The 12,116-nt window shown below is 45.3% G+C and overlaps 1 protein-coding gene across 13 annotated transcripts in view; it reads left to right on the top strand.

The window, feature by feature from the left end:
- The window catches only part of TSPOAP1 (TSPO associated protein 1), a 66,199-nt gene that overhangs the window by 36,015 nt on the left and 18,068 nt on the right, over positions 1-12,116 (top strand). For 11 of the 13 annotated variants that reach the window (XR_009746459.1, XR_009746458.1, XM_061470609.1 and 8 more), the window contains 7 exons: positions 1,447-1,556; positions 3,116-3,225; positions 4,699-5,514; positions 6,036-6,187; positions 7,230-7,823; positions 9,320-9,625; positions 9,899-10,078. Coding sequence is in view for 11 of the 13 variants with exons in the window: in XM_061470609.1 (XP_061326593.1) it covers positions 1,447-1,556; positions 3,116-3,225; positions 4,699-5,514; positions 6,036-6,187; positions 7,230-7,823; positions 9,320-9,625; positions 9,899-10,078 (2,268 nt within the window). In the remaining 2 variants the exon portion in view is untranslated. The remainder of the gene's footprint in view (positions 1-1,446; positions 1,557-3,115; positions 3,226-4,698; positions 5,515-6,035; positions 6,188-7,229; positions 7,824-9,319; positions 9,626-9,898; positions 10,079-12,116) is intronic. The other 2 variants (XM_061470603.1, XM_061470608.1) reach the window with 2 other exon arrangements.

Here is a 12,116-nt window from a genome sequence, read left to right as displayed (position 1 = left end):
ACACACAAAGACTACAGACTGTCAATTTTAGCATGCTGAGGAGCTGTGTCCAGACTATTTTTGGCCTTGAGCTGTAAGTGAGGGGCTCAGACTTTTTTGCTGGTGCTTTTATGTTTTACTGATAAAAGCAATCATGAAAAGATGCTGAGTTTGTGCAAGCAGAGAGATGAAAATAGGCTTTACTTGTGTCACCAACATCTCCTATGTTGTTGTTGCTCCCCAGGAGCTCTTATGGAGTACTGTAGGGTTCCCTTAGGTAGACTTTCATACCCTCTGCTGTGTGTCACTTGATGTGACAGTTTAGGGTAAAGCAGTGCTGTGAGTGGGGCTGGGTGTGATGGCATGGGAGGCACCTTTTGCACTTGGATGTTTTTTGTGAGTGCTCATTTCCCCCCAAATCAGGATAAGGGAGATAATTGGAAGAGTAATAGTGAGAAAACTCATGGGCTTAGACAAAGACAGTTTAATAGATAAATCAAAAGCCACTCATGTGATCAAAGCAAAACAAGGAATTCCTTCAGCACTTCCCATAGGCAGGCAGGTGTTCAGCCACCTCCATGAGAGCAGGGCTCCATCATGCATAATTGTGACTTAGGAAGACAAATGCCACCACTTTGAATGTTCCCCCTCCCCTTTTCTTCTTCTTCCCCCGGCTTTATATGCTGAGCATGATCCATATGGTCTGAAATATCCCTTGGGTCAGTCAGGATCAGCTGTCCTGGCTGTGTCGTTTCCAGCTTCTTGTGCCCACCCAGCTTCCTCACTGGTGAGACGGTGAGAGGAATTGAAAGTCCTTGACTGAGTGTAAACATGGCTTAGCAACAAGTAAAACATTTGTGATCAACATTATTGTCATCCTAAATCCAAAGCACAGCACTGTACCAGCTACTAGGAAGAAAATTAACTCTATGCCAACTAAAACCAGCATATCAGGCTACTAAAAGTTTCTAGTGTTTTGAAAGTACATAAACATTATATTGAAGTATGTTCAGCTGCTGGAGGGGAGGTGCCTCAACAAAAGTGCTTAGAGACAGAGTATACTGAGTTAGGGGTATGTAGGATAAAAGCGATTTCCTGAGTCTCTAGTCCAATATCCTACTCCAGTGGGGCTGTCACCGACACTAGGTCAGGGTGGCTGTGGCTTAGCCTGGCAGAGGCTCTGAGTTCCCTGCCACAGTGGGTACCTGTCCCAAGGCTGCATTACCCCTGAGCAAGGAATTTTTCCTAATGTCTGACTGGAAGTCCTGAAGCTGTAAGTTGGAGCTGATGTTTCTTATTACTGCTTCTTCACCTTAAAAGTCATTCTTCCAAGATGGCCCATAGCCCAGTGGCCAGATTGGCACTGTACATGAGCTCAGAGGACTTGCTGACTGATGTTCAAATCCTGTGAGTGTTCGTTTGCTCTGATTTGGGCCGTATCATCCCCTTCATCTTTAATATTTTTAGGTGGACACTGCAAGTGAAATGGAAGAACTGGATGTTGACAGCATCTCTCTAATGCCAGAGCCAGGCAGCCAAGGCCCTGCAAAGCTCCAAGTGTTCTTAGCTCGATACAGGTAATGGGTCATTTCTTGTGCTCTATGAGGTTAGATAGGTTATCTCATAGTTGCCTAATTCACTTTTCTCTAGGATTCACCACTGTTAGGGGTGGGTTAGACCATGTATCTTATTTCTCCATGGGATCTTTTGAGATAGGTTGTTTTCTGCACAAGCAAATCCAATGTGCTTAGCTTAAGAAAACCACAGGAAGCTCATAAGCTGTTCAGTGAAGAGCACTGTGTGTAACACTGTTATTTTTAAATATGATATCAGATGGAAAATTGAGTTTGAGTGGACACATTGCTTGAAATATCTGGTTTCTCCAGAATAGTCCAAGAAATTTTCTCCAACAAATCTTATTCCAACAATTAGGGAAATTTCAGCCGAGAATTCCTGAAGATTTTGGCCAAAATCTTTCTGCCTGTAACTTTAAAAGGACAAAAAAATGCACAGAATAAACGCAGATTTTCTGGTAACTGTTGCTGTCCACTGAGCCAACATTGCCAAACCCAAACCGCTACTTAGAGTTCAGAGTGCTGACATATCCTTCAGTTGTGGGTTAGAGGAAGAGAACTGGGAAGATTTTGTGCTTGTGAGGAGCAGATCAAATGTGATCTGTGCTTCGTGTCTCAGTCTTGGGCCCATAAGATCTCGCTCAGCTCATACACAGGATAACATTGCTTTGGCATGTTGAATTCCCTTTTAAAGACTAAAGAGCAGGAATTGCAGTAGATGCTTGCAAAGCTTTGTCCAGTGAGATGCCCAGTTTTTCATGAGGCATTTTCCCATGAAACACTGTGATTAGCTCAAGTATCACTGGGAAGGCAGGTTAGAACTATCCAGAGTCCAAATCCTATCAGCAGCGTATTTATCATGTTCATGCTAATGCAGGGTTTGGACTGCTGTTTAAATGTGGAGTTACAGCACTGAGATTTTCATATCTTGGATCTTGAGGGCTGGATAATGATAAAATTATGAAGGAAAAGGCGATGTTGTTCTTGCGCATGTTGTTCTTGCATGGATCAGCTCATTCGTAGGGTTTTAAGCATGGGAACGTTGAGATGCTGTGCTTGTCCATGACAGTTGTATGACAGATAAAGTGTAACCTGACAAGTTTTGGACACTTTCAGTATTTTTTTCTGGTCAAAACTGTTAAATGCATGAAATTTAGAGAGATGTCTGCATCAGATAGTTACGAGTGCAGGTGAATTTAAGAATGTTTATTTGGAAATGCAGCCCTACAGTTTATCTATTTGGTACCCTCAGAAACACAGCAGGCGCTCAGGTAATTCAAGTCTTTTCTTACATGTTTTCTTGAGTCATGCTGATCTGTTCCTTCAGACATCACATGCCTGATGTTTTGTGTTCTGCTACTCAGAAAATTGTCCCTAGCTGCTTTTTGAACATATTAGTTAGATATAAAACCATAAACTAGAGTTTTGACTGTTGTCTGTGCAATTTGCTGCTTGCAAAAAGTGGAGGCAGTCCCAGTGAATTGAGGCTGATCTAATATCGCAGCTTGAATGTGTTGCTGTGAAAGTTCCTGTACAAAGTCTTCATATTGTAAATATTTCAGCTACAATCCTTTTGATGGACCTAATGAAAATCCAGAGGCAGAGCTTCCGCTGACTGCTGGAGAATATATTTACATCTATGGAGAAATGGATGAAGATGGCTTCTTTGAAGGTGTGTTTTAGTAGACTGAAATGTGACCAAACTGCTGTGGAGATGACCTCTTTTTAAAAAATCCCAAACAAACCAAACAAGAGAAAGGTAGTCAATCTTGAAGCTTCAAGATAAAGATTTTCTGACCAAAGTTTGTTTCTTAGAGAGAAGAGCAGATTCTGTGGAAGAGGGTTTATTTCTGTCGTGATTAAATGAAGTCTGAAACATGAAATCCTGGTCTAATGAATTCAGTGGGAATTTTGCCACTGCTTTCAGCAGAGCTCCAGGTTTCATCCCCATATGGTCCTTCCCTAGCTACGGAGATGAACACGTTCAGCCCTGGGCACTGTCTGCAGATGGTGTGTTTACCTCTTTCTGGTGACTGCATAGTAAGCCAGAGACTGTAGACAGCTGATGGGCTCCATTACCTCTTGCTCTTTTGGCAGAGTCAGGGTCTAAGATAAACAGTCCAAACTACACTTGTTATCTTACTTGGTGCCACGTAGTGTGCTTCTGTTTGGCACCTTTGAAAACATGATCCGGGTCAATGAATACGCAGATGGAATTGAAACCGAGCATTGTAGACTGTAAATTTGCAACGAATTTTCTGTGTGGAGCTGCGTTACTTAATGGGATGAAAGCTCCTAATTTACTGAGGTGCTTTGCAAGGGCTGAGGCAAATGCATGCCATGTTGTGCTGCTTGCTCTGTGATATTCTGGCTCGCTCTTTGTTTGTTTTTTTCTTTCTATTTCCAAGCTTCTCGTGTATTTGTTTGTTTATTTGTTATTTAAAGAATAAAAAGGTTATTCTTTACTAACATTTTCTGCTTTCCCTGCTTTCAATTGATTTGCTGTAGGGAGAGTTTGAAAGGGGAAACAAGTACAACCCTTACACATTTGCTTGTTTGACTGTCATTGATGGTTCTTGCACGTACCAAGAGTGCTGTGGCGTCAGTCATCCCCACAGGTCCTTTTGGGACATCTTTGTTACAGAAGCTAGTATAACAAAGGAGGGAACTAAAAAGAAGGCCAGAGCTGAATACAGAGCTGGAAAGGAGGATTTTCTTGAGGAAGTTTTACAAACCCCAAATCCGTGTGATGGTTTTACATCTTCTCGCAGTCAATCTGCATAGTTTGAGAAGGCTAGAAAAAGACACTTGAGTTAGTGAAATAGCTGTGATGAGGAACAGTAGGATAACAAAAAGGAAAACCTTTAAAGCTAATTACACCAAACAGCTTTCTAGTTAGTTGGCTCTGGGCTGAGTGGAGTAGGTAGTCTTCTCACTGTGGTTATTAGGACCTAACTAGGGAAGCATTAGGAAATCCAGGAAGCTTTCCCAGGAATAACCTCCCAGAGGTTAGCTGTTTTTTTTTCTCATTCCTGGCTGCAGTGCAGTTATGACTTAGCATAGGTGTTGTCACATTGTCTTCATAGATGGGTTGGAAAGCTGAACAGGAGGTGCAGTGGTAACAGGTTTCCTGTTTCTCGTTTAGGGGAGCTGATGGATGGCCGGCGAGGGCTGGTCCCCTCCAATTTTGTTGAGCGAGTCTCAGATGATGACCTCGTGACGTTTCTGCCTTCGGAGCTGAACGATCTCACCCATAGTTCATACCGGGAGAAAAGTTTTGTCAGTGCAAGCACCAGCAGTGGAGATAAGAGTGATTTCTCTGTTGAAGAGAGTAGCATCAGCCCATTGACCAGTAGAGCAGAAGGAGACCAGGAGGAACCTGTTAGTCATACAGCAGTGCCTTACCCAAGAAAATTGACTTTGATCAAGCAGCTTGCCAGAAGCATAGTTGTAGGCTGGGAACCACCACTTTTGCCAGCTGGCTGCCCAGACGTACAAAGCTACAACATCTATGTGGATGAAGAGCTACGTCAAAATGTGAAGAGTGGCTTTCAGACCAAAGCAGTGATTGAAAAGCTGGATTTAAAGACAAGGTCTTACCGTGTATCTGTGCAGACTGTGACAGAGCAAGGCAGTTCTGATAAACTGCGATGCACTTTCTTTGTGGGGCAAGATTTTTGTGTGGCACCAACTATGCTGAAAGTAAGAAGCGTCACTGCCACATCAGCAGAGCTCACGTGGCTTCCCTGCAACAGCAATTACAACCATGCGGTCTATCTCAATGGGGAGGAATGTGACATAACAAAACCTGGGGTCTATTGGTACACCTTCCACAGCCTGCAGCCCAGCACTCAGTACGTTGCCAAGTTGGAGGCCCGGCCCTTGAAATCACCTTGGGAAGAGGTCCCACAGGGGCAGGAGCAGAACTCAGCTGTGATACACTTCACTACCCCACTAGCAGGTATCAGAGCAGTCATGCCCATTGCCATTGTGCATGGAGTGCTTGGAGCAGTGAGCTCTGTCATTATTTTGCTGCGAAGCCTTGGGGTGAAGGGAAGCAAGGTTTAGTAGTCCCAAAGCCTGACATGCTGTACTGTTTTGTCTTAATGTTTTTCTTCCTTTATTTTAACAATTTTCTCTGTTTTGTTTTCATTTGCTCTGGGAAGACATTCTCTTTGCTGATCTTAGCAGCATGTCTCTGCAGGCATGGAAGATATGGTTTGCCATGACCTTGCTCTAAGGGTTGCTGCATCTTGGCCTCAGCTACTTTTGCAAAGTTCTGTTTTCTGTGCATTAAAGCTTTCATAGAACAAGAGCACCCTATTTTCTCTGGTTCTATCATTTCCCAAGACTAGCCTGGTTATTCTGGTATGGTTCTGCAGGGCCAAGTCTTGTGTGGGACTTTTTTATTCTAACCAGGGTTTAGTTTAGCTTTATTCTAAAGTGAATTAAACGAGGTAAAATCTGTTTGGTCTCTTGCAGGCACACCTGATGCTCCTTTGGATGTCCAGGTAGAAGCTGGTCCCTCGCCAGGTATTCTTGTTATCAGCTGGTTACCTGTCACCATTGATGCTGAAGGATCTTCCAATGGAGTTCGAGTCACGGGTTACGCTGTGTATGCGGATGGACAGAAGGTATTGTGCTGGTGCAATGCAAGGCTGACATTTATGCAAGTGGGGGGCTGTGTGCTGGTGCAGGAGTAGAGGGTAGTTGCAGAGCCTCAGAACCTGGAAAGCCTGATCCAGTAAGGATGCCATGAGGAGGCAGTGACAATCCTTGGCTTGGAAAGGAATGGTATTGGAGAAGTGACAGCGCTTGGGCTGTTTGCTTTGCTCCATGCACACCAAAAAAGACTTATGTCCAGACTTTTTATGTGGTTTTGATATAACTAAGCTAAGAAAGTTTCTGTGGCAGGACCCTTCACCAGCAAACCAGGACAATTAGTGTCAGCCTCCTCCTTTACCCTAGGCACTAGCTTTATCACTGGGGAAACAGTGACCTGAAGGAGCAGTAAATCCACATGGCATAGACAGGATACAAGTACACAACCTTGCCACCACTTGGGGCTTGTCTCTGCACTATGAGAGTGAGGTGTAATTCTCCAGCCCATTTTTAAATGAAGGGACAGACAAAGGCAGATGTGTACAACACCCCAGAGTTCAGTATGAGCACTGGTAAAGAACCTCCAAGGATATTCTGTGTTAAAAGTGGCTTGCAGTCTTCTGCACACATGATGTGCCACTGGCAATGGGAGAAGCAAGCCGCAACTGTTTAAAGGAGCACAGTGAAAACCAGAGTGCTGCTGTGTTGGATGATTGCTCTTTTTTCATGGAAATGCTTTTTCCTCTACATGAGTAAAAAAGGAGGAGTCTGGGAAGAGGCAGGTGAAAGAGAAAACAAAAAAAGTGATTGCCTTTTAAAGCGTAGGGAACAAGGAGAGTTAAAACCTAGAGCAGGAAGGAATATAGTAATATTTAATAGAATAACCAGTTTCTCGAATGGTTATGACAACAATTTCTGTTTACTGTTTGTTCTTCCCTGATCCTGTGCAGAAGGGTGGGAATTCTGCATGTTAGCTCTCCAGAGCTTTGGGGTCTGTTGTTAACTTTGGGTTCAGGAATTGTCGCTCTTACTGTGTGCACAGTAAATAATTGCTCCCTGGGTTTTTGCTTGCAGGTAATCGAAGTGACTTCTCCAACAGCTGGGAGCGTCCTTGTGGACTTGTCCCAGCTTCAGATGTTCCAGGTGTGCCGGGAGGTGTCTGTGAGAACTATGTCTCTGTACGGGGAATCAGTGGATTCGGTTCCAGCCCAGATTTCCCCGGTTTTGCTGCAAGCCTCTCACCACTCTTCACCTTCAGATTCTGCTGTTTCTACCATTTTTACCTCTAGACTGCCCCGTGGAGAGCCCAGGGGCTCTCTGCCTTCACGCAGCCCACCCACCCACCACATGGCTGCACTCCTGCTTCAACAGAACGTTCCCTCTCATACCTCAGATGCCAAATTGACTGATGTCTCCTCCACCCCCGAGGGCTCAGCGCCATCTCTGCCAGAGAAAGCCTCTTCACCACCTCACCTCTCCTCTCCCAGTGCTTCTTTGGTGCAGGTTTTAGGCACTTCCCCACAGGGATCAGATGCTGCACGAGACAAGAAATGCCTGACTGTGCCTCCTCAGCAAGCTGGCAGCACAGTGCTCCCCGGTGAGGGCACGAAGCCTGTCCCTTCAAGGGAAGCAGAATTGCAAGGCCTGGGTGAAGGGACAGATGTGCAGGTAATTGTTTACATCTCCTGCCCAGTACCATGTGTGCTGGGACAGAGAATGAAATGAAGTAGCAGTGAGCCAGGGGGTAGCGTGCTGCTGTTAGAGGCCAGATCCACAGAGCAACTTAAATGCTCCTATGCCAGTATCCACAGGATGGGCAGCAAACAAGAGAAGCTGGAAGCCATTGTGTAGCAGGGAAATCATAACATAGTTGCCATCATAGAAGCGTGGTAGAATGATTTGCGTGATGGGAGTGCTGCAATAGATGGCTAGAGGCTCTTCAGAAGGGATAGGCAAGGAAAGAAAGGAGGTGGGGTTGTGTTGTGTGTCAGGGAGTGCATCAGCTGCCTGGAAATTAATGCTGTGTGTGAGAAGGTTGAATGTGTGTGGGTGAGGGTTGGGGAAAGGCAGCTGATATCCTGGTAGGAGTCTGTTATAGACCACCCAGCCAGGATGAAGCTACAAATGAAGCAATTCTTTGAACAACTGGTAGACGTTTCACATTCGCTTGCCCTTGCTCTCATGGGGGACTTCAATCTACCAGATGTCTGCAGGAAGTACAGTAGAGCAGAGAAGAAACAATCCGGGAGCTTCTTGGAGGGTGTGGAAGGTAACTTCCTGACCCAGCTGGTGAGTGAGCCAGCTAGGGGAGATGCCTGGCTACATTTGCTGTTCACAAACAGAAGGACTGGTGGGTGATGTTATGGTTGTGGCCGTCTTGGGCAAAGTGATCATGAAATGATTGGGTTTTCAGTCCTTGGAGAAGCCAGAAAGAAGGTCAGCAAAACCTCCACCTTAGACTTCTGGAGGGCTGCCTTTGGCCTGTTTAGATCAGGTGGAGGCTGCCTTATATTAGAGTGAAGGTTACAGAAAGGGGTGGTTGATGAAGGCTCACCTGCCTTCCCCTCCTTGTTCCTGAGGTTCCACTCCTCCATCTCCCAGAGGTTTCCTTAAACACCAGGCTGAGCTGACAGGGAAACACAAATCTGTAAGCGTTCTGTACTGCAGCTTGGTGATGAACCATGGGGTCCTGCACTTGTACTGTCCATATATATTCTTCATTAATGCCCCTTCCCTTCACAGCCCTTACCAGCTCCAAGAAGTAGTGGGGTAGTATCCTCACCCCCAGCTCAAGCTAACCTGCAAGCTGGTATGTAGGACATTCCTCTGGCACATAAGAGTGGGAATTGACCTTGTTGTATAGCGTGGGCTCTTCTTGCTGCTCTAAAACCAGCTGTTGTCAGTCCACTTCTGTGGCTTCCATGAGCCATGTGTGGTAGCCAGAGCTGAAGCAGTGGTATTTGCAGGGAGGAAGGGTTTTGCTCCAGGGCTGGCCAACCTTCCCAGCTGCAAATTGCTTTCTAAAATACTTATATACCAGCAGTGCAGAACACATGGGGTTTAGGTTTGGGGTGGTAAGGGCATCCTTTTGGTGCATGGGTATGGCACAGTGTCTCCACTAGGTATCACTATTTATGATGACCTTTTCTTGGTTTGTTTCCCAGATGGAGCAATCTGTAACCAAAGCACCAGAGCTGGAAAGTCCATCTGCCAGCAGTCTGAAGATAGATATGGAGACCTGCTATGCATGTTCTGTGGAAGAGTCACCAGAAGGTGCCAGTGCTGAAAGAGGGAAAGAGACAAAGGAGAAACACTTGAGCCCAGAGCCTCTGCCCTCCCCCAGCCAGGCTGAGGGCACAGAGGGCACCTTCCAAGGAGACATAAGCGTGGCTGGGAGCAGCTGCCAGGAATTCCTGAGGCTGTCCCCAGGCAAAGAAGTGATGAAAGAAATGTCCAGAGTGGAGAGAGAGGTTTGTTTAACGCTGGTTGAATGTCTGTGCCCATGGAGGGATGTGGATTTTATTTGACACCCTTGGATTTTCCACGGTACTGTTCTTCTGCATGCTGGTGGTTTTGTGTAGCTGTGTGTGTGTGTATAGACACATGCCAATTGCAGCACTGGGTGCTGCCCAGTGTGTTTCCTGCCACGTTTTAGCTGTATGTGATAGAGAAAGGTAAAGTGCTACTTTATTGCTGAAATAATGTCTGAGAGGGCTGAGGAAATCTGTTCTGGTTTTCAATAGCAAGAAGAAAAACTATCTGAAATTGGAAGACGACCTCTGACCCTTTTTGCTGAGCACAGCCGTAGTTCTGACCTTTCAGATATTTTGGAAGAGGAGGAAGAAGATGAACTGTCTTCAGAAGCTCTGGAAGAGAAGAAATGGGACCAGGGAGAGACATGTTACGGGGATAATGGGGAAAAGGTAACTTGTAGCTGAATGATGCTTGTGGGGAGTGCTAGTGCAGCCATCCCATGTCATCAGCTCACAGGAGGAGGGGCTGGTCTGAGCCCAGTGCTCTCAACAGTGCTTGGCTAAGTTCCTGCCTGCTCTGCTTTTACTTCCAGTGTTGTCTTAAGCTAGTAAAAATGCAAATTCTTTGTTAGAGGGAAGGGTGTTTATGTGTAATGAATGTACCCAGGGTTTAATTAGTTGGAAAAACACACAATGCAGTGTGAACTTTAGAACCCACGGGTAAAAATCAATCCTATTGATCAAGTTCTTAATATAGATACAAACAGCGAACACACAAGAATCTGTGAAGTCCACCCATCTGTAAATCCTGTAGTAACCCACCATCCCTCCTAAGGCAAAGCAAGCGTGTAACATTTTGGCCTTAGTCCTGAAGGCAGTGCTTAATGGGAGTAATCTAGTGCAGATTATTTTGCGTAGACCTTGGTGCTCTCTGTAGGAAGAAGAAGCTGCAAGAGCTGTGGCTTTGCAATTCACATGTTGCAAGTGAGGAAACACTGGTTGAACTGAACAGTGGGTGATCCTGTTAATTCATTTGACAAGTTAAACAGTTAAAGCTAATTAGTGTGTTGCAATGCATCTGTGACAGGTCTTGTGCTGAGAACTGCGTGACTGGAAGGTGGCATAGTACAGATTGTGGCACTTGACATGAATATGCATGAGGGGAAGTATTGAGGTTGAATGACTGAGAAATCAGAAAGATTTGCGGGAAATGTGGTACATGTGCATAGCAAGAAAGTGCCCTCATTTTTATTCATGTGACCAAAGAACATTGTAGTTGGTTGATGCTGACCTGTGTGGCTGCTTGCCACAGATAGATCTCGTGAGCATTAAACGATCACTGACAGACAGAGTAATGATTCTGGAGTAAATGTGCTGCCAGTCCTTTTCTCCTTCTGAAGGGAGTTCTGCTTCCCACATGGGCAGGTGGGACCTGAAATGCAGCTTCAGGAGCCCCAGAAGAGCCTGGTGGTTGGTGATTCTGGGGCTGCCTGGGAAGGAGTTGTTGAAAGGGCTTCCAGTTGTTGGAATTGCACTGGAAAGAAAAATGGAAGAAACTCAGCTTTCCTGAAAGGGTAAAGAGGAAATCAGAACAGTCAAGAATGCTGTTCTTTGTCTTGTTTTCCTGGATGCTTTATTGACCCAAATGTTTTGGGGGTTTGTCTTTTGTGTGTGTGAGAAAGAAACACCAAACCCTCCCACACACATCCTGTTGATTTCAGCACACTGGTGCATCTTGACCTAATAAAGTGATTGTTTTCACTTCTGGCAGTGAGACGTTGAGTGTGTGAGCATGACAAGATGCTGAATGGGGAGAGGGCATCAGGGGCAGGAAGCTTTGTGGCACAGAGTTGCCAACACTACCTTGAAGAATGAAGAAAGATGGTGATTGAAGCAGGCCAGGTCTCAGCAGAGCTGTTTTCTAGGATTCTACATATTTAGTAACATTTTGGGTTATCTCAAGAATTCTCAGCCAATTCTGTCAGGATTTGGGGGATGAAAGAATGAAGTGCTTCTGCTTTTAAAAAGTTTAACCTCAATTAAGTTGTTAAATTCCTGAAACCAGTATTATATTAAGACTCAAAAGCAAAAGCCACAACTCTAGAAACAGCTAAAGTAGGTCTTACTGGTCTTCATGGTTGCATTTATAACTGAAGATATTCCTAGTTGGTGTGCCCAAGGTGCCTTGAGCGTGTGTCTTGTGAAGAGAGTTTGAGGAAGCTGAGCCTGTTTGGTCTGACAAGGAGGAGGCAAGGGGGGATCTTGTCTCTGCCTACAACTATTTGAAGGATGGTTAAAATTATGAGATAGCCCAGGGCGTCTTGCTGCTGGCAGATAATATACAAACAGGCAGCAGTTGTGAGTTCCTGTTTGGGAGATGAGTACAAACTTCTTTCCCAGGAGGGTGGTGCAGCCTTAGAACGGGCCCCAGTGAGGTGGGGGATCTCCCTTCTTTGGTGTTTTCAAGCCTCAGCTAAGCAAAGACACT

The sequence above is a fragment of the Pezoporus flaviventris genome, unplaced genomic scaffold (genome assembly GCF_033815535.1).
Source record: "Pezoporus flaviventris isolate CSIRO_AGI_PZ_B2104156 unplaced genomic scaffold, CSIRO_AGI_Pfla_v1 ptg000063l, whole genome shotgun sequence".
NCBI classification, from domain to species: Eukaryota; Metazoa; Chordata; class Aves; order Psittaciformes; family Psittacidae; genus Pezoporus; species Pezoporus flaviventris.
The sequence above is the reverse complement of the archived record's forward strand: the minus strand, read 5'-3'. Positions and strand labels throughout refer to the sequence as shown.